This window comes from Dasypus novemcinctus, chromosome 7 (genome assembly GCF_030445035.2).
Source record: "Dasypus novemcinctus isolate mDasNov1 chromosome 7, mDasNov1.1.hap2, whole genome shotgun sequence".
NCBI classification, from domain to species: Eukaryota; Metazoa; Chordata; class Mammalia; order Cingulata; family Dasypodidae; genus Dasypus; species Dasypus novemcinctus.
In genome coordinates this window covers 41606120-41628913 of record NC_080679.1, presented here as the reverse complement: position 1 = coordinate 41628913, position 22794 = coordinate 41606120, and the positions used below count along the sequence as shown (strand labels likewise).

At 37.9% G+C, this 22794-nt stretch overlaps 1 protein-coding gene across 26 annotated transcripts in view; it reads left to right on the top strand.

Annotated features, from left to right (window-relative positions):
* The first annotated feature begins 577 nt into the window (after positions 1–577).
* Positions 578–22794, top strand: part of ABI2 (abl interactor 2) — a 153579-nt gene continuing 131362 nt past the window's right edge. For all 26 annotated transcript variants that reach the window (XM_058300336.2, XM_058300324.2, XM_058300316.2 and 23 more), the window contains exon 1: positions 578–3611. In XM_058300336.2, the coding sequence (XP_058156319.1) occupies positions 3495–3611 (117 nt within the window). In that variant the 5' untranslated portion in view covers positions 578–3494. The remainder of the gene's footprint in view (positions 3612–22794) is intronic.

The following is a 22794-nucleotide window of genomic DNA, read 5'->3' as shown; positions in this document are numbered from 1 at the left end:
TGTTGGGAGGGTGGGGGGAGGCAGTGAATTTATATGCTGTTTGGCATAGGGAAAGTCCACATTTGAGCAACAAGGAGGCCCTCAGGAGGTAACTCTTAGGCAATATATATTACAAGGCCAAATTTTGATTTCACAAGAACAAGGTTCATAAGTACAAGCATGTATATCAAGACCCTGGCACATTGGTCCACCCTCCTTTGCTAAGCACCACCCATGTACTCTGTAGATTCTCAACAGTCTGAGCGAATGCAGCAGAACTCACCAGGATAGGAATTCAATATTCCGTCAGTTATTGTGGGTCTCCACCCACCAAGACAACGCGTCATGACCACATGAACACACTCCACAGAGGCATGCCCCAAGTGCATCCCCCACACATTCCCCACCACTGACACCCCAGATCAGTGATCCTTCTCTACCACAGCTGCAACCCCTCTGCAACCCAAAACCTCCCCCAAAGCCAACAACAAAAATAATTCAAATTTTTTTTTGCATTTTTGCCTTTCATTATTGTAAGAGTTGTTATCGTTTATATATAGTAACAATTTCTTCTCTATGTTCCCTCAGTATCTTTTTTTTTTTCTCACTTTATTTTCCGAGAAGTTTAGGTTACAGAAAAGTTACATAGAAAATACAGGGGACTCCCATACACCCCACTCTCTCTGCCCCTTCCTCCCCTACCAATAATATCCTACATGAGTATGGTACATTTGTTAAAATTGATGAACAAATATCAAAGCACTGCTGCAAACCATGGTTGGTGGTTTACATTATGGTTTACCTTTTACACCGTATACTTTTCCTTTTTTTATATGCCTTTTTATTTTAAAATATATATACTTAGATTACATAAATGTAACATAGAAAATATAACTGTATACTTTTATAGGTTCTGATGACTCAGTTGGTAGAGCATCAGACTTTTAGGCCATTATACATTTTGTCAGAAAAATATTCTTGTGGTAGAGTTCTTGAAATATTGCTTCTTGTCTCAGAGGCAATGTGTTTATGCTTATATGGAGAATTTCCCATGAAGTGTGCACTACTATTATAATTGCCACTCTCTGAGGACTTGAAAATATGTTGCTATGTTATGTTACCAGCTCATTTGAAAAACTGTAAAAATGAACAAGTTTCAATTACCTTTACCAAGTGTGGGTAATTAGTGGAGGATTTTCAAGAGATATGTACACAATGCCTTCCTTGATCCTAATAACTTTATACCTTTTACAGATCTTGAAGTTGTCTTTTTGCTTAATTTATTTTGGAGGCAGCAGAAATGTGTATGACCTTGGATCCTTATTCTATAGAGTGTCAAAAAGTGCTTCTCTTGTTGGAGATTCCCACCTGCCAAAAATTGGAATCATAGCCCTTCAGACTCAGAAGGGCAGTTTCATTGGCATCACCTGGGAAGATGTTAGAGCTGTAAATTATTGGGCCCCATTCAGGCCAACTGAATCAGAAATTCTGGAATTGAATCCAACAATCTGTGTTTTAAGGAGCCCTCTGGGTGATTCTGATGCACACGAGTTTGACAACTGCTGACCTGAGCTTTAACTCTTTGATATGTAAGATGAGGAAACAAAAGTCCTAAGAAGTTAGTTGTCACAAATTGAGAATACTAGACTTTCAGAGTGAACTGCTTTGCCTCACCTATCCCTTGGATAATGAATCATTACTGAGGGAAATCTGTTGTGCTAATTATAAGAATGCTAGATGGGAATAAGAATGGGGAAGAGGTGGTCTACCATTTAACTCACCTACTGGGGTTCTTACAGTTCAACAACTGTTTGATTCACTGAAGTTTAGTCTGAAATAAAAGTTTGCTTAACCTAGTTTGTTTTGTTCACTTATTACCTGAAGCAAGTATATGTGCCATTCAAATAACGACTCCATTGCGTCACTCGCTAGTGTCACCCACCGGCTTTCATTTTTAACAAGGTCCTCACACTGAAGTGAGAACCACTAATATAGAATACGTTTAAAGTGCTGAAGAATAAAGCTAGTAGGACTAGACCAACGTTTTTGATTTCTTTTAATTAGGGTTCCACAGTGAAAACTCTAAGTTCTAATGTGTGTATCATAAAACCAATATAACATTAGAGATTGCTCCAGAAATTTGTAACGGTATGGCATTAAATTTTTTTGAGAAAGTATAATTTCCTTATCATCTGGAAGACAGAAGAGATAAAAACTACTGTAGGAGGGCCAAAAGATCAACAGCAAGAACACAAGTTGAAGTAATAGATCCTGCTCTAAACGACAAAGGTCTCAGTACCACCTGGAGTCATTATTCTTCACTTTCTGCAATGCAGATAAAGGCTATGGACTTAATTATCTCAGTCGTCAGGAGTTGTAGTTACTGAAGAATATTGTGAAGGGGTAGCCAGATTTAGGAAAAAAGATAGATTTAAGTTGAATATCGAGAATAAAAACATTGTAATAACTGCAAGATCAAAATTACCTTGAACTTGTAGCATATTTCATGATGCTTTCGCATAAACTTTTAAAAAGCAAATTTTGTATTTTCTTTTTAATAAACCTGTGAGGAAGGAAATTAGGATCAGTAAAACTTTTCATAATTTAAAACACTGAATCCATGAAGAAGAGGACAGTGAAGTTGACAAAACTAGAGAAGTAACAGCTAAGGTTGTCAGTGAGGAATACAATTGATAAGGAAAAACAGCTTTGGTGGGTAAATAAACGCACACACAAAAAAACAGGAGTGCAGGAAATCTGGGATTATGATACTGGAAGTTCCTTATCAGTAATAAAGAGGGCGAAGTCAAAGATGAGAAGAATGAAGAGAGGCGGCACTTAAAGCAGCATTAAGTTTTGTGAGCTTTATCCGTGCCCTGATGAGGTGTGCGCTTTCACGTAGGATGGACTCGAGTTCTGGCTGTGATCTCCTGCAGCCTCCAGTCAGGAGCAGAGAAGGGCCTCGAGAGATTCCTCAGGCAACTAACTGACCATCACGGCTGTTTGTCCCCAGGGTGAGGATAACTCCGAAGTGAGTCACGGAAGGCACCAGCGGGAAAACACCGAAGGCCAGCAGCGCCTCGTTGTCGGACTAACAAAGGCCACCGAGGGGTCTTCCCAGGCAGCGCAACTTGCAAGAGACTGAAGGGTTAACTGCTGTCGAGTTCCCGCGCGCATCCCGGCCTCCCCCCACCGTCGCTAGGAGACGCCGGAAGTGGGGGAGGGGCGGGCGGCGCGGCTGATGGTGGGAATCTTTTAAGGGCGCTCGGGGGCGGAGTGAGGGGAGCGCGCGTGCGCGCGCCCGGTCGTCCGTCGCCGGGGTGACTGTCTTTTCTACCCGTCGGCTCGCGCCCCGCCCCCGTCCTCACCGCCCCCTCCCCTGTCGCAGACGGGGGTGCTTCTCGCTCCTCCCGAGTTACCACCGCTGCTCCTCCTCTCCCAGTCTTGGGTTTCCCAGGCGCTGCAGCCGCCGCTACCTCTGCGGTCTGTATGAAGAGGAGGAGGAGGATGTGAAGATGGCGGAGCTGCAGATGCTGCTGGAGGAGGAAATCCCGGGGGGCCGCCGGGCCCTTTTCGATAGTTACACGAATTTGGAGCGGGTGGCCGATTATTGCGAGAACAACTACATCCAGGTGCGACGCATTCCCTGGCCTGGACGCGTCGGGCCTAGGGGCGGTGGGAGTTGGTCCGGGGGATCCCTGGGCCAGGGGCGCGCGCCTGGGGGCGCGGGGCCCCCGGGCCGGAGGCCGCTGCTCGGACCCGACCGGACAGAGCCCTTAATGGAAGGGGCAGGGTGAGGGCTGGGATTCGAGTTGTTGAGTGTGTGGGAATCCAACGGTTGGAAGAAATTGCAGTTTCAAAACATTTTAAAAATCCGTGAATCAGCCTTCGGCGCGATGCATCTGTAGTGCCCCTCGCTTCTCCTGCCTTCAGCCACCCACGCATTTGGTGCGGGTGGATGTTTGGGATGGCGAGGGAGGCGGACAGTGTGGCTTTTTCTATTTGACAGAATCCTGCTCTCCCATATGGGGAATTTGTGTGGAAGGGATTAATGGGTCACCCTACCTCACTCCCCACCACCCTAAGCGCTGGAGGATTTTTTAAGGGTCTAAAAGTAAAGTGCCTCAAAGGACCTTTATTTGGGTGGTGTGGGGGGGTACGTCTAACGGGGCTACCATAGAAGAGCAGTTGTCTCTTGTTGGAAGTTATTGCCATTTTTCTCCTTATGGAAAATGGGAAGCTACGTGATAATGAGCCGTCGTTGCGCCCCCCTCCTCCCTACTCCTGTTAGAATGACTTATTTTCCTAGGGGAAAAATGTATTGACTTTTTCTGAGAGAATTAGGAAAATGAACCTTATGGTTTAAATTTTTCCCGTGATGGCTGTTTGGCTCAGGGACTCATAGTGGTAGCGAGGTGTAAGTGGTTTCTGTGTGTTTGCGGGGGGTGGGGGGTGGGGGTGGGAGGGAGGTATTGGGTGAGATGAGATCCAGCTGCTCCTGGATGAAGTAGAAAATTCTGTGGCTCAAAAAAACAAAAAACAAATCTTTCTTTAAAAATTATTTTGAAAGATCGGTTAAAGCGCACAGTTCGTAAATTCATCATCTTTTGTCTTTATGGCTTATTAATTCTGAATTCAGATTCTGCCTCCATTTTTTTCCTTCTCATTTACATTCTCTTGGAATAAACGTGGAAAACAGTGTGTTAAATTGTTTCCTCACTTAGATTTTTTTTTTTTTCCTCCCACTTCCATCTCCCCAAGCATCCTTCTTAACAACCGGCTATATTGGGAAACCTTAAGTCTCAGTGTAATTTCTTTAAAAAAAGGTGTTACAATTTATAGGTTCATAAATTTTGTAAGAACGGCATTGTTAAGGATGATATTGTGATATTTTACTTGATTTACACACGCTGAACTCTGTATTGTTGGGAACGTTTTTATTGGAGAATGATCAAGGCATAATCCAAACATTTTCCTCTCCAATGAGGCCCTTGAAAGTATGGTTAGTGGGAACATAAGGAATGTACTTGGGTCAACGATTAACGCAAAAAATAAAAATGTCCTTATTTCCAGAATACTTTACTGAGTGGAGTAGGAGTCATTCAAAGGTTCACTTGCTCATTTTGTTCACTGAATATATTCAGAAGACGCCTATGTGCCTAACACTGTGTCAAAGGCTGTTGGTACACCTAGTGCCTAGAGAGAGGAGTGTTATAGTCTGGTTAATACCATGCAGTGTGGTAACTTACAGTCTGTAATGGACTGCTGGCAGGAATACCACTGGAGGAAGGGATGCAGGGATGCAGGGATGTAATGCAATTCACAGTATCTAGGAGAGGCAAAACCTAAAGGATTCAAGTGGTAATTTCATTGCCTCATGCAACACATTATGAGAAACAGTTGTAGGACAGAAGAGAAACTGAGCATGGAAAAATAATTGGGTTGCAGTTATTATCAGTAAGTAATAAACAGTTGTCTCTCTTTGGAAAAAGCTCTTCGTTATAATTAAAAAGTATAGTTTTTCAAAGATTACATTTACTATGTAAAGGTAGTACCTGGACTTAATAAAACTGGAAAGTTAAAGGAATTAGAGCTTGCCTTCCTTTTATATACTTTATACATTTCTTCATATATTTTACACAAATAATGAATTATTGCTACCATTATCTGTTTTACAAGAAGGACTCAAAAGTTTATGTGGTGGCTATTTTTTATTTATTTATTTTTTATGAGTTACCAGGGATTGAACCCAGGATCTCGTACATGGGAAGCAGGTGCTCAGCCACTGAGCTATATCTGCTCCCTGTGGTGGCTTTTGTAAACTCAAAGTTAAATACCGATTTGATAGAAATGGGTTTGGATTTTAACATACCTTATTTCTACAATATAACATCTGAAGTAGATTTTACACTGTACCTCTTAGATTTTCATCTTTTTTAAGGATCCAACAGGTATATTATTCATGTTCTCTCTGATGATGGCAACTTTTATTTGGTTTGTTTGTGGCATCGTTGATAAATAGAACATAGTGACTGTGGATTTGTGCTGATTCAGCTACACATTTGTCTGGGTCCCCTTGTGACCAAAGAACTGACCAGAGGGTGTTTTGATGCTCTCCGTGATCCCACAGTGCATGAAAGTTAATTGGTAGGCTCAGTGATCAGGTGGTCAGTTTAACTTATTATAACATCATGCCCGAACCACTAACTTAACTAACATAACATTCATTTTGTGGAAATGTAATTTTTGCCTGTAAAGCAGAATAAAGAGAAATCTGTTGATCTCATGTAATAAGTGGTAAGATTTTTTTTTGCTCAGCATTCTTAAATAGCTGGTTTTACACATAGGGATATCCCAAAAATTAAGGTAAATAAAAATATTCTGAATGTAGAGTATATTCATTGTGAAAACTGAGCTGTCCTTCTAAAAACAGTTGTACTCTGTTTATTTCTATCTTAAAAAGTACCCTTCAGGAATATCATTGGCTTTAGAAGTAATTGGTTACTACTTATATTAACACAGAAAATCTACAGATAGACCTGAATTAATTTTCCAGGGTACTAAGGTTATTAACATTAGAAATTAAAAAAAATTTAGGTGATTCTGTATTATTGTTATAACCCCTAAAAAATCTGTTAGACAAAGTATTTTTTCTAAAATGTGATAAAATTATAACTACAGTTTGTTGATATTTAACGTCGATATTCTTTATTTTTGCCTGTAAAAAAGGCTTGAGTAATCGTTAAGGACTTTTTTGGACATGCATTTAAGATCTGTGTTTCTTTTCTTCATTTTAATATACATATGGAATGCCTAATCTAGGAAGTGTCCAGGATTAAAAAATTATTATAATTCAGAATCTGTTTTTTCAATTGAAGAATTTTATAATATGGGTCCCTTTGATGTTTAAGAGAAGTAAGTTTATATTTTGTTAATTTCATAAAGTAAATCTGAAAAGCTAACTTCTTCATATTTACACTGTTCTTGCTAGTTAAAAGAAATGACTACTTATATCAGTAATAAAAGAAACAGTTGTCCCTCTTTGGAAAAAGTTCTTTATTATAATTAAAAAGTATAGTTTCTCAAAAATTACAGATGGGTAATTCATATAAAAACATAGTAAAAATCACATTGTCCATTGTTTGGATTACGAACAAAGGCATTCTATAATGTGGATTTGCTCAGAGGAACAGAAAGTATAAATTTACTTTAATTTTATTTGAAATATATATTTCTTTTGAATAATAGGGGGCAAATCATTAGTAACTTTCCTTTTTCCTCTTTATCAACAAGGATACTCCCAGAATTCATTAAAAATTGACAGTCTTATAAGGGGATTAAAAAAATGATCACTCAGTATTATGAAAAATAATTATTAATGATATAACGATTTAAAATTTTTATTTAATAAAAACCTTTGAATGCATACTCATTGTTGAGAAATGATTAGAAAATGCAATAGGTATTAAGAAAGAAATTTAAAATGCCCAAATAGACATCTGGTATTTATATTTTTAAATTTTTATAACTCTTTACACAACTATATATATCATATATGTTTTTAAAAGTGGATTAATGTTCTATATTACCTCTGCACCATGCTTTAAAAAGGACTTTTTTTTTTTTGTCTGCTTCTGTTGTCAGCGGTACTGGAATCTGTGTTTCTTTTTGTTGCGTCATCTTGTTGAGTCAGCTCTCGGTGTGTGCAGTGCTATTCCTGGGCAGGCTGCACTTTCTTTCACGCTGGGCGGCTCTCCTTACGGGGCGCACTCCTTGCACGTGGGGCTCCCCTATGCGGGGGACACCCCTATGTGGCATGGCACTCCTTGTGCGCATCAGCACTGCACATGGGCCAGCTCCACATGGGTCAAGGAGGTCCGGGGTTTGAACCGCGGACCTCCCATGTGGTAGGTGGATGCCCTATCCACTGGGCCAAGTCCTCTTCCCTAAAAAGGACTTTCGATGATGCTTGTCTTGACTTTCTTTTTTTATGGATGTCATAAAATATACAGGAAGAAGGTTGTTTGTGTTTATGGGTTGAATTTGCTATGTTCTCACAAATGGAGGAATCCTAAGAATACTTAGAGGGAAACAGATGTGGCTCAAGCAATTGGGCTCCTGTCTACCATATAAGAGGTCCAGGGTTTGATGCCCATGGCCCCCTGGTGAAGGCAAGCTGGCCCATGTAGGAGTGCTGGCCCAAGCAGAGAGGTGGCACAGCAAGATGACCCAATGGGGAGACAGAGGAGAGACAATAAGAGAAGGAAGCAGATCAGTGAGCTGAGGTGGCGCAAGAGAAGGATCGCCTCTCTCCCACTTCGGGAGGTCCCAGGATAGGTTTCCAGAGCCACCTAATGAGAATAGAAGCAGACACAGAGGAGTGCATAGCAAATGGACACAGCAGACAACGGGGGCGGAGGGGGGGAGATAAATAAATCTTAAAAAAAGAAAAGGGAAGCGGATTTGGCTCAATGCATAGAGTGTCCCCCTACCACATGGGAGGTCCAGGGTTCAAACCCAGAGCCTCCTGACCCATGTCATGAGCTGGCCCACTTACAGTGTGATGTGTGCAAGGAGTGCTGTGCCACGCAGGGGTGTCCCCCATGTAGGGGAGCCCCACGCGCAAGGAGTGCGCCCTGTAAGGAGAGCCGTCCAGCATGAAAGAAAGTTCAGCCTGCCCAGGAATGGTGCCGCACACACGGAGAACTGACAGAACAGTATGATGCAACAAAAAGAAACACAGATTCCTGTGCCACTGACAAAACAGAAGTGGACAAAGAAAAGATGCAACAAATAGACACAGGGAACAGACTAACAGGGTGGGGAGGGGGAAGAAAAATAAAAAATAAATCTTAAAAAAAAAAATTATATTGAACTATATAGTCTGTTTACATCTGTATATCATCTTTGGTGAAGTGTCTTCAAATCTTTTGTCATTTTTAAGTTTCTTTTGTATTGTTGCATTTCAAGAGTTCTTTATATTTCGGATACAAATCCTTTATTAGATAGGTGCTTTGCAAATATTTTTCCGAGTCTCTCTTCATTTTTCTGAGCAGTATCTTTCACAGAGCAGAAATTTTAAATTTTGATGAAGTCCAATTTATCAGTTTTCTCTATTTTCGTTTATTTATTTTTGGTGTTTTAGTGAAGAAATCGTTGTTTATCTCAGTTGCAAAAATTTTCTCCTGTGCTTTCTAGATGTAAGTTTTACATTTAAGTCTATGATCTATTTAGAATGAATTTTTGTATATGCTGCGAAATATGGATAAAGATGTTTTTTTGCAAATGACAACCTGATTATTCAAGCACCATTTGTGGAAAAGACATTCCTTTCTCCATTGAATTCCCTTGGCACCTTGGCCAAAAATCAATTGACCATATATATGTGAGTCTAATTTGGTAATTTGGACTCTGTTCTTTTCCTCTCGTGTGTATTTACTCTTTGCCTGTACCACACTGTAGTTAGTAAATCTTTTTAAATTTTTTTTATTATTTAAGGAGGTACCAGTGATTGAACCCAGGACTTTGTATATGGGAAGCTGGCACTCAACCATTGAACTTTATCTACTCCCCAAATAGAGTTGTTTTTTTCATTTGTTTGTTTTTAGAAGGTACCAGGGTTGAACCCAATATCTTGTACATGGAAAGCAGGTGCTCAATTACTTGAGCTAAAACTGCTTCCTGTTTTTTAGTAGCTCTTGAAGTCAGGTAGGGCGAATCCTCCAACTTGTCCTCTTTTTTTGTCAGTTGTTTGGCTCTTTTAGGTTCTTTGCTTTTTCCACAAAGTTTTAGAATCAGATTGTTGATTTCTGCAAGCCTTTTGGGATTTCAAATGGAACTGCATTTGTAGATCATTTGGGGCAAATTGCTATCTTAATAATATTGAGTCTTTTAATCCATAGATGTGCTATTCCTCTCTATTTACCTAGATCTTCTTTGGTTTCTCTTATAGTTGTAATGTTTGTCATGCAAATTTTGCACATAATTTTGTTACATTTATCTTTAATTATTTTGTGATTTTTGGTGCTATTGTAAAACTTAAAAATGTCAACTTCCAATCATTCATTACTGGTATATAGAAATATAATTGATTTTTTTATATTGACCTTGTATACTATGACCTTGCTAAATGTATATGTTAAACTTAATAGTTTTTTTTTTTTTAAGATTTTTTTTTAAAGATTCTTCAGGAAAGAAAGGCAGTTTTATTTCTCCCTTTTCAATCTTTGTCCTTTTATTTCTCTTTCATATCTTATGACAGTAGTTAGGACCTCCAATACATATTGAATAGCAGTGGCCAGAGCATAGGTCCTTTTTTCCAATCTTAGAGGGAAAACATTCACATAGATTTTTTTTGTGGATGCTCTTTGTGAGATTAGGGACATTCTCTTTTATTCCTAGTTTGCTGAGAGATTATTTTTTTTTCAAACCATGAATAGATGTTGTATTTTGCCATATGCTTTTTCTTCCTCCATTGAGATGTTCATTTTTTTAGTCCGTTGACTACATTTTAGTCTTTACATTTTTAGTCTGTTGAATACATTGATTGCAACATGAATTTATTAAAAATTTATATTTGTACTTATAGGAAATTTGGTCAGTGAAGTAACATACATTCTGAATTTTTACAAGAAATGGACTTATATAATGTCTAGGAATTTACTATAATCAAATTTGCTTAGACAGATGTATGTTAACTTTATATACTCTGCTGTGTATTAATTTGCATATGCAAATGGACTGTTTATAAAGGCATAGAACATTATTATTAAACAATAAATTTCTTTCCATAGTGAGATCACTAAACAAGTTACAGAAAAATTAAAATTTTATGCAGGTTACATTAAATGGTGATTTTGCTAATTAAATATTGTAATATATATTGAAGTATATGAAGATAATTTTAATTTTTATGACTGTGTGACAAGGAAGTTACTTAACCTCTTTGCCTCAGATTTCTTATCTGTAAAGTGGTACAGTTATGACAGCTACATCAAAGGGTAGTTGTGAAGGCTAAATGAATTCAGTTAAAACACTACATTTTTAATAAAATTTAAGACTGTCAATTGTTAAGATGCACTATTATTTTATGTGCCACTAAAAAATAAACTCTGCTACTTAAACTGACATAGTAGTAAGATGCATTTAAATTTCTGTGATGTTAAAATGTGAAAAATTATTCATCTTAAAATCAATGAAACATGGTATGTATTTGCTATTACTGTATACTTTATTAATGTATATTGATTATATATTTTGTCATCTTTTTACTCTGCTCTTAAAGGCATACCTTTAACTGGCTACTTTTTAAATTTTAAGATTTTTTTTTTTTATTAGAGAAGTTGTGAGTTTACAAAACAATCATGCATACCATTCAGGATTACCATACATCACCCCACCACCACCATCTGCATTGTGGAATATTTGTTATAAATGAAGAAAGAACATCATCATAATATTACTGCTAACTATAGTTCATACCTTACATTTGGTGTATTTTTCCAACAACTGTCCTATTCTTAACACCATGTATTAGTATTGAATTGTATGGTATTATTAGTATCTTATAGTTTATGAGAGAACGTTCTCATATTTGTCCTATTAACCACAGTCCATAATCCACAATTGGATTCCTGTTAAAGTGCCATGCTTTGTACAGTCCATTCAAAGTGTATACTCAGTGGCTCTCATTTTTGTCAAGAGTTGTGCTATCATCACCTCAGTGAATTTTAGAACATTAATTACTCCAAAAGGAAAAATCCTATATCCCCTTATGCCCCCTTATTGTCCCTAGTAATGAAAAATATCTTCTTGCCATTGCTGCAAAATACTGCAATATTACTGTTAACTATCTTCCATAAGTTATGTTAGTTGTAATTTCCCTGTGGGTGTATAATCATGTTCTTAGCATTTTGTAAAAGAAGAGCATTCTTGTATTTATAATGTTAACCACAATCTTCATTCAGCAATGAAATTTGTTATATATACCCTAGATTATTCTCTGTTTTCCTTTCAGTTGACATTTACTTCCACATATTACCCCTTTCAGCCACAATCACATTTATAAATCAGCAGTGTTAGTTATACTCATTATAATGTTACTCTCAGCTCTATGCATTTCCACACTTTTACAGTTAACCGTATTAATAATGGTATATATATTAAGCATCATCTCCCATTCTCAACCTACCTTCTGTTTCCTTCTGTTTATCTCAGTTTGTTCATTGTATTTAGTTCATATAGTGAGACCATACAATATTTGTCCTTTTATGTCTGGTTTATTTCACTCAGTATCCTCTAGGTTCATCCATGTTGTCATTTCTTCTTATTGCTTATTCCATTGTGTGTATATACCACATTTTGTTTATCTCTTCATCAGTTGATAGATACTTGGGCTGGTTCCATATTTTAGCAGTTTTGAATAATGCTACTGTGTTCATGTCCCTGCTTTCATTTCTTTGGAATATATTCCAATAATAGGAGTGCTGGGTCATACAGCGTTCTATATTCAACTTTTTGAGGTGCTGTCAAACTGTATTCCAGAGAGTCTGCACCATTCTATATTTGCATGAAGAGTGAAGGGTTATTCCTTTTTCTCTAAATCCTTTCCAGCACTTTTACTTTTCTGATTTTTTAAAAAATATAAAGACCATTCTTAAAGGTGTGAAATGGTATCTCATACTTTTGAGCTGCATTTCCCTAATAGCTAGTGATGTTGAGCATTTTTTCATATGCTTTTTGGCCATTTGTATTTCTGTTTTGGAGAAATGTCTATTAAAGTCTTTTGCCCATTGTTTAATTGGGTTGCTTGTCTTTTTTTTTTTTTAAGATTTATTTTTATTTATTTAATTCCCCTCCCCTCCCCCTGTTGTCTGTTTTCTGTGTCTTTTTGCTGCGTCTTGTTTCTTTGTCCGCTTCTGTTGTCGTCAGTGGCACGGGAAGTGTGGGCGGCGCCATTCCTCGGCAGGCTGCTCCCTCCTTCGCGCTGGGCGGCTCTCCTTATGGGTGCACTCCTTGCGCGTGGGGCTCCCCTACGCGGGGGACACCCCTGTGTGGCACGGCACTCCTTGCGCGCATCAGCACTGCGCATGGGCCAGCTCCCACATGGGTCAAGGAGGCCCGGGGCTTGAACCGCGGGCCTCCCATGTGGTAGACGGACGCCCTAACCACTGGGCCAAAGTCCGTTTCCCAGGGTTGCTTGTCTTTTTATCTTTGAGTTGTATGATCTCTTTATGTAACATGGCTATCAAACCCTTGTCATATGTGTGGTTTCCAAATATTTTCTCCCATGAGTAGGCCACCTTTTTACTTTCTTGACAAAGTCTTTTGACAGGGTTTTTGGTGACTATTATAATCTCTTTATTTATGATTAGTTTGTTGAGGTCTTCTGTTTCTTCTAGGGGCAGTGTAGGTTGTTCATGTGTTTCTAGAAATTTTTCCATCTTGTTTACATTGTCTAGTTTTTTGACGTAAGTTGTTCATAGTATCCTCCTATGATCTCCTTTATTTCTGTGGGGTGAATGGTAATATCTTCCTTCTCATTTCTGATTTTATTTATTTGCATTTCTTCCCCACCCCCCTTTGTCAATCTAGGTAAGGGTTTGTTGATTTTGTTGATTTTGAAGAACCAGTTTTCTGTTTTGATGATTCTTTCTGTTGTTTTTTGTTCTCAATTTCATTTATTTCTGCACTTTATTATTTCTTTCCTTTGGTTTGGTTTGGGTTAGTTTGCTGTTCTTTTCCTAGGACTTCCATGTGTAGAGTGAGTTAGTTCTTTGATTTTAGCTTTTTTTTTTTTTTTTTTTTAAATAAAAATGTATTGGGATTTTATTGAAATATCAGTGAATTTATAGATTTAACTTATTTGAAAAATCATACAATTACCACACTGAGACTTTCCATAAAGACACATACCTAGTTCTTCGTTTATTCTATTCTTTAATGTTTTAAAAATCAGCATAGTAAAACTTTAACATTTACATTCATAAGCTTATTTCTATATCTATATAATTTCTGTTTTGTTATCAGAATCTCTTCTTTCTTATTGTAAGCATTGAGGGCTATAGATTTCCTTCTCAGCACTGCCTTCGCTGCATCCCATAGATTTTTATATGTTGTATTGTTGTTTTCATTCATCTCAGTTTTTGGTTTACTGATTTCTCTTGCAATTTCTTCTTTGACCCACTAATGATTTAGGAGTGTGATATTTAATATTCATATATTTGTGAGTTTTCCCTTTTCTGCCTTTAATTTATTTCGAGCTTCATTCAATTATGATCAGAGAAAGTGCTTTGTATAATTTGTCTTTTTATATTTATTGAGACCTTTTTTGTGACCAACATGTGGTCTATCCTGGTAAAAGATCCATGACCACTTTAGAAGTATGTATATTATGTTGTCTTGTGGTGTAATGTTCTATAAAGTCTGTTAGGACTAGTTAATTTATCATATCATTCAAACTCTCTGTTTCCTTATTGATCCTCTGGCCGGATGTTCTATCCAGTGCTGAGAGTGGTATATTGAAGTCTCCAACTACTATTGTAGAGACACCTTTTTCTCTAGTTTGCCAGTGTGTGTGCCTCGTGTGTTTTGAGGTACCCAGTTTAGGTGTATAAATATTTATTATAGCTGTTTTTTCTTGGTGAATTGCCCCCTTTATTAATATATAATGATCTTCTTCATCTCTTTCAACTGTTTTGCATTTAAAATCTATTTTATCTGGTATTAGTATTGCTACTCCATCTCTTTTTTGGTTACTGTTAGTGTGGAATATCTTCTTCCAAACTTTCACTTTAAAAAAAAAAATTTCTCTTCTCCCCCCTCCCCCCAGTTGTCTGCTCTCTGTGTCCATTCGATGTGTGTTTTTCTGTGACCGCCTCTATCCTTATCAGCAGCACTGGGAATCTGTGTTTCTTTTTCTTGTGTCATCTTGTTGTGTCTGCTCTCCGTGTGTGCGGCGCCATTCTTGGGCAGGCTGCACTTTCTTTTGCGCTGGGCGACTCTCCTTATGGGGCGCACTCATTGCTCATGGGGCTCCCCTACACGGGGGCACCCCTGCGTGGCACGGCACTCCTTGTGCGCATCAGCACTGCACATGGGCCAGCTCCATACGGGTCAAGGAGGCCTGGGGTTTGAACCGCGGACCTCTCATGTGGTAGGCAGACACCCTATCCATTGGGCCAAGTCCGCTTCCCCCAAACTTTCACTTTTAACCTCTTTGTGTCTTTGTGTCTAAGGTAAATCTTTTTTAGACAGCATATAGATTGTTCATATTTTTAAAATGTATTTGTCCTTCTTTGTCTTTTGGTTACTGTATTCAATCCATTAACTCAGTGTCCTTACTGTAAAGGAATCACTTCCTCCATTTTATCCTTTGCCTTTCCATTGTTATATCTTACTATTGCCTGTCTCTTTACCCTTTTAATTACCCTTAGTAATAATCTTCATTTCCATACTTTTTTCTAAGCCTCTCTCCCCTGTTATTTCCTTTCAGATTGCAGCACTCTCTTTAATATCTCTCTTTTTTTTTAAAGATTTAATTATTCCTGCCCCCTCCAGTTGTCTGTTCTCTGTATCTATTTGCTGCATGTTCTTTGTCCACTTCTGTTGTCAGCAGCACAGGAATTTGTGTTTCTTTTTGTTGCGTGATTTTGCTGTGTTAGCTCTCCGTGTGTGCGGTGCCATTCCTGGATAGGCCGAACTTTCTTTCGCACTGGGTGGCTCTCCTTACGGGTCCTTGCGTGTGGGGCTCCCCTATGTGGGGACACCCCTGTGTGGCACGGCACTCCGTGAGTGCATCAGCACTGCGCGTGGGCCAGTTCCACGTGGGTCAAGGAGGCCCAGGGTTTGAATTGCGGACCTCCCATGTGGTAGACGGATGCCCTAACCACTGGGCAAGTCCGCTTCCCTGTTTCTGTTATTGAAAGAGGCATATTAAAGTCTCCTACTACTAATGTAGAACCATCGGTTTCTTATTTAAAATCTGTCAGTATTTGCTTCATGTATTTTGGGGCTCTGCTGTTAGGTGTATATGTATTTATAATTGTTACATCTTGTTGAATTATCCCCTTTATCAGTATAGAATGACCATTTTTGTTCCTCGTAACTTTAAAATTTTGACTTAAAGTGTATCTGATATTAGAATAGCTAGCTACTTCAGCTTTCTTTTGTTTATAATTGAATGGTATATATTTTTCCATATTCTCACTTTCTACCTACTTATGTCTTTGAAATTAAAGTGAATCTCTTGGGAAACAGGTGTGGCTCAAGTAGGTGTGGCCCCAGCCTACCACATGGGAGGTCCCTGGTTTGGTTCCCAGTGCCTCCTAAAAAATTCAGTGAGCTGGCTCGATGGGCAGGCGTGGCAAGCTGACACAAGATGATGTAACAAGAGACATAAGAAGAAAAACACAATGAGAAATACAACAAAGTAGGGAATGGAGGTTCCCAGTGCCTCCCAAAGAAGACGAGCAATACAGCAGGCTGATGTGAAGGGCAGACGCGGAAAGCTGATGCAACAAAAGGAAAACAATGAGGGATACAACAAAGCAGGGAATGGAGTTGGCTTATGCAATTAGGTGTCCCGTTTCCCACATTGGAGGTACTGGGTTAGGTTTCCAGTGCCTCCTAAAGAAAACAAGGAAGAGGAACAGGCACAGCAAACAACGAAGGGGTGGGGAGATAAAAATAAATAAAATTTTTTAAAAAAATAAGTGAATCTCTTGCAGACAACATATCGTTTAGTCACCATTTTTAAATCCATTCTGCCAATCTCTTCCTTTTGACTGCGGTTTATTTGCATTTAAAGGCACTAGTGATAACACAGACTTTCTTCTTTCATTTTGTAATTTAATCTTTGTAATTTATGGTCTTTTTGTCTTTCAGCTCTTATATTAATGCCTGTTTTCATATTTATTTTTTTTGTGTTTTATCACATTGAGTGTCTTCTCATTTCTAGCTGGATATATTTTTTTATCCGTTTTCCTTGTGGTTACCATGGGTTAAAATTTAACCTCCTACATATGTAGCAGTCATATTTGGCTTGATAGCACTTTGATGTCAGTAGCATACACATATACTTTTCCTATACCTTTCTGCCCCTCACCTAGTTTTATACTTGTTGTCAATTATATTTTTGTACATTGCCTGTCTAGAACTATTGATTTATCATTACTTTTTATGCATTTGCATTTTAGCACCTATAGGGAGTAAGTAGTGGAGTTACATACCAAAAAACATAATAAAATAGTACTGGCATTTATAATTACCCACATGGTTACCTTTTCCAGAGGTCTTTATTTCCTTATGGCAGTTTAAACCACTGTCTAGCGTCCTTTCCTTTCAGCCTGAAGAATTCCCTTTAGCATTGTTTGTAGGGCAGGTCTAGTAGTGATGAACTCCCTTAGGTTTTGTTTATCTGGAAATGTCTTAATTGTTCCCTCATTTTTGAACAAAAGTCTGCCAGATATAAAATTCTTGGTTGGCAGTTATTTTCTTTCAGCACTTTAAGTGTTTCAACCCATTGCCTTCTTGCCTCCATGGTTTCTAATGAGAAAATGGCATTCATTTTCCGTGTACATAATACATTGGTTTTCTCTTGCAGCTTTCAGAACTCTCTCCTTGTCCTTCACATTTGACAGTTTGATCCAGTATGTGATGGGGCGTATTTTTCTTCATGTTTATCCTGTTTGGTATTCTCTGGGCTTCCTGGATGTGCATTTTCTTGTATTTTGTTAAGTTTGGGACTTTTCTGTCATTATACCTTTGATCATTCTTTCTGCCCTTTTCTTTTTTTCTTCTCTTGAGACTCCTATAATGCATATATTGGTACTCTTGGTGGTGTCCCAGAGGTCTCTTAGTCTGTTTTTGCTTTTTATAATTTTTTTTTTCCTGCATCTCAGTTTGACTTATTTCAACTGTCTTGTCTTCGAGTTTGCTGGTTCTTTCTTTTTCACCTCCAATCTGCTGTTGAAACTTTGGGCATTTTTCGTTTCAGTTATTGTGGTCTTCACCTCCAGTAGTTCTGTTTCATTGCTTTTTAAAATTTCTCTTTACTAAGAGTCTCATATTGCTCGTTTGTTGTTTCTCTCATATCCTTTAGTTCTTTCTCTGAGCATAGTAAAGATCATTTTTAAGAAGTTTTTCTCTGGTATGTGCACAGTCTGTTCTTCTTTGTTGTTTTCTGGATTCATTTCCTCTTCCATTGGATGTGCCATCATTTCCTGTTTCTTTGTCTTATAGTCTCTTGTTGCACACTGAACATTTTAATATTTTAAAATGTTAACTCTGGGCTTTATTCCCTAAGATATCTCTTTCTTGATATTGTATCCAGCTGGTTATGAGAGATTTTCTTGAGTGTCAACCCTCCTATCAGGAATGTCACCCAAGACAAATGCAAAGTGTGGGACTGACCCTGTGTTGTCTGGATCTGTGTCTTGTCCCAGGCTTGTCTTGCTAGTTGTTTAGGAATGTTCCTGTTTACAGGAGTTTGAATGCCTCCTCTTTGCTCCAGGAGACAGACCTTTTCCCTCTCCATGTTGCTTAAAGCAGGTAAGACTTTGTTCTAGGCTCTCTACCTCAATTGTTTCTTACACTGCTTTCTTGTCTCAAACAGCTTTTACCTGGAAGGCAAATTCTGGGAGGGAGGAAGTACACTGGAGAGGAGTTTCCCAAGTCAGTCTTTCCTAGCTAGAACAAGGCCAGATACCCACAAGAGGTTGCAGACTGGCCCCAAACTGGAGAGGGATAAGGGAGGGGCCAGAAAAGGTGCCAGGAGTTTCTTCCACGATTCCCCAAAGCTGCACTTCCTTGACCTTCCCAGCAAACGCAGCCCTTTAGCTGTCCTTTGCAGCTCTGAGGAAATATAGGATTGTTAATTCTCCTCTGCTGCCTTTGTCTGGGGAAGGTTGGAATGATTGCTGCCGAACAGGTGGACAGATCCGAAGTTACTAATCAAAAGTCTTGATCAGCGATTGGCCTGTGCCCATTCTGGAATGTGGGAAAGTAGATTTTTATGTCCTCCTTTGGCATTGCAAGCTACATTAGGGGCTGGACCCCACTGCAAGCTGTAAGAGATAGTAGGGGATGGGTACCAGTAATTGCTCCCCTTGCCCTGCCAGAGAGAGCAATTTACTGTACTTTATCACAGTTTACCAACCTTTTCCTCCTCCACTTCACTGGGCACTGTATAGAATTTTGAAATAGGTGATTCATACAGTTCCTGCCTGTTATATTTGTTGTTCTTGTGGAGGCACTAATTTGTGTAGCCTCCTACTCAACCATCTTCCCATAATCCTCTTATGTATTTAAATACAGTTATTAAAATTTTTTTTTTCTTATAAAATCTTTGTCAGAAATAGAATGACACTAGATGGATCACAAGAGTTTTTATGCTTACCAGCACAGAATATCCTTCACAGTCTGCTTGTCTTTTTTGGGGGGTGAGGAGGTATCTAAAATGTTTTAGAAGGCAAATAAGGAAAGGAGAGCACTTCAAATAGTGAGGAAAATGTTTTTAGAACTGTTGCCTGATTTTCAAAAGCAAGATTTATGTCATATTTCTTAACAATCATTTCTCTTCCTAATCTTAAATAACTATTCTTATAAAAACTTATGATCTTTCTCCATCTAGATAAGCATAAGTCCAATCTAAAGTGCCCTACTTCTGGAAAAGGACCATGACATTTCATAGTTGAAAATGACCTAATAATCCAGTCTTTTCAATGTAACTTGTTGTAACTGAATCCTGAGAATATAAATAACTTATTCAAGGACAAGTAAGATAGTAACAAAGCCTAAGTGTCCTGATTCCCAACCCTATCTTTTGTGTTATCCTACTGCTTTCTAGAATCCTTCCATAGGCTTTAGGAGTGATAGTTTTCTCCAAAACAGCCAAGCACAATCTCTGCAAATAACTAGGTGACCTGATTTTCTGAATCTTAAAAAGACTAATATATGATCAGTTGTCTTACTAAATTAACATTCTTTTTCTTTGGCTGTCCTCTGACACTTTTGTTGTAGAGGTAAATATCAGGTTTATCTGCCTCTGTTGTTTCCAGTAGCTTCTATATAGGTTGAATAGGAAGATGACATGGCAGCTTAACTGTATTACATGTTGAGAACTGAAACCAGTATAGTTTAAATTATTAAAAGGAACAAAGGACATTTGATTTAGAGTTTTGAGAGTCTAGAATGGGGAAATAGGATGTGATAAGGGGAAGGAAATAATACTCTGTATAGAGTTTAGATTAAAACAGTTGGGGAGCTGTATGTGTGAAGTGAGAAGAATCATAAGACTGTCAGTAAAGGAGCACAGACATGGTAAGTCTAGAGAAATATGAAAAAGCCAAAGGAGCAGTTTGGCAAGAGGGGCAAGAAGAAGAATTTAGATATCAAGAATGATCTGATAAAGAGTAGCAAGTGAATTTTAATTTAGATATTAGTATTCAGGGCTAAGGATATGGAAGGCCTGGGTTAGATGCATTAGATGTTGATGAGAAGCCAGCATGATGCAGAGAAAGTTTGCTTGTAAAACCAGAGAGATTAGATGGCTATTTGGGGCATGGCTTTCCAAAACCAGGAAACTTCTGAGTTGAGAAGTTTGAGTCAACACAAAGCCTTAGTCTCTTGGCTTTTATCCTGTTGCTGATATCATTTATGAAATTAAGAAAGACTAAAATCAAAATAAGTGCTTTAAGGATGATCTTTATTATTTGGTAGTAATACATTACTCAGCATGAGCATTAGAATCAAAGATGCAGCACCTAGTAGCTGTCAGTCAGCTGTGTTCCCTGAAACATTCTCTTAAAGATCTAAATGTGTATCTCCTTGGCTGCCACAGCAACCCTTGATATAAAGTATTTTCTAATGAGCCAGGCTTAAATCAGTGCCATTACTTAAATCAGTCATAGTGTCTATGGGTTGGTATAATTTTTTTTTTCTTTATTAGAGAATTTATGGGTTTACAGAATAATCTTTCCATTGATGTGGAACTTTTTTTTTACAATTGATGATAGCACATTTTTATAATTGGTAGTTAGTGTACTTTTGGTAAGCTTCTGTCATGTGTCCATTCCTGTGGCAATGGGTGAGGTGGAAGAGGAGTTTAAGTCAGCCTACATGAACTCCTTATGTGAAAATAAAATTCTGTTACCAGAAGAATAGTAATGGATGCTGAACAATAAACATATAATGTTCCGTGTAATACTGCTTTGCTGCACTAATTTTTTTAGGCAGGAGACAGTATAGAAGATAGCAGAATGCCGAAACATAAAGGAAAACAGAAGGAACACCCGAAAGCAAACAGAAAAGCAGGGCCTGTTGTCTTGCATGGTAATAAAAACAGACAAGGGGTGAGCTTATTTTTAGCTGGACAATTCTTTATTACGACTTAAAACAAAAATCACAGCTCTTTGCAAATACAGGAATTTAAAAGGGTTATTAACGTAGACATTCCCCCTTCTTTCACTTAGATTGAATTATGTCCTGTTATAGCCATCACCATCGCCATTTTTTTGCAAAGCTATGTGTGTGCTAAGCTAGTGGGTATAGAAATTTTGAGTGATTCCACTATAGAGGTTGAAAGTGAAGAATTTTTGCTGTTTTGTGGTCCCACATGAGTCCTTGGGAGATGTAGCTAAAAATAATTTTTTGTTGGTTAGAGGAAATGTTTCTAATGGGTTCTTTTTTTTGGCTGCTAAACTATATTTGTCAAATAGACGTGAGCTTTAATTTCTGTACTTATGTACAAGAGTTGTCTTTGGAGAAAACAAAACTGTAGATTTAGCTAGATGGATGCACATAGCCCAGAATTAAACTGCACAGCGACATTTATTGTTTCAGCCTGGGAAAACATTCCTTTTTAAAATTTCACACAGCAAAGCAAGTTAAAACTTCACTCATCAAATAAATGATAATTTAAACAAAAACTTGCTAAAGAAATCTCATCACAACTTTTTAGGACCTGATCACTTTAAGTCCATGGGGCCATTAATGAATATCAGTCTATATTCAGATCAATTTGGGAAGACGGGAGCTTTGCAGTTGATCAGCATCAAAATACATTTCTAGTTCATTAGTATGCTGGACTCTGAATGATGTTGCTCCTTTGATCCTGTTATGGTTGCAGCAACCCAACTACTCCAGTTCCATAGTTGCAGCAAAGACTAACTCTTGTGCTAGAAACAGGTAAAGTGAGGATACAGATAGTTTGACATCCAGAATATGCTGTTGTTGGTCTTATTTTCTTCTAAGCATGAAGGGTGATTACTGAAAAATTATTTTAAATTATGAGGAATACATAACATCAGGAAATGTGGAAAATAGGAATAAAATTAAGACTATCTGTAGTCTCATTACTCAGATAAAACCATGAACACTTCCTTCTAACTAATATATATAATACATAAATAACATATTTCCTTCTAATATCTGTTAATACATCATTTTATATACATACTATTAAATTCTATACATATCACTTTATCTAGTTGAGATACAGTAAAGGCCTTCCATAATGATGTAAATAGAGTTTAAAAATTAAATCCCATAAGGTACAACAAGATCATGTGGTTTGGAGTTCTGGAGCCAGTTGCTTTATATTCAGATTCATGTTATTGGTGTGAATTATCTTTGGGTCTTACTATATTTTAAAGAGTTTTGTATTCTTTCACATAAATGGTAGATTATTCATAAGTTTTTTTAATTGAAGTATTCATGTATGAACACACAAACAATAAGTATATAGTAAAGATTGTGAACTTATAAAATAAACATATATAACATCACATAGGGGTCTCATACATCACCCCTTCACCA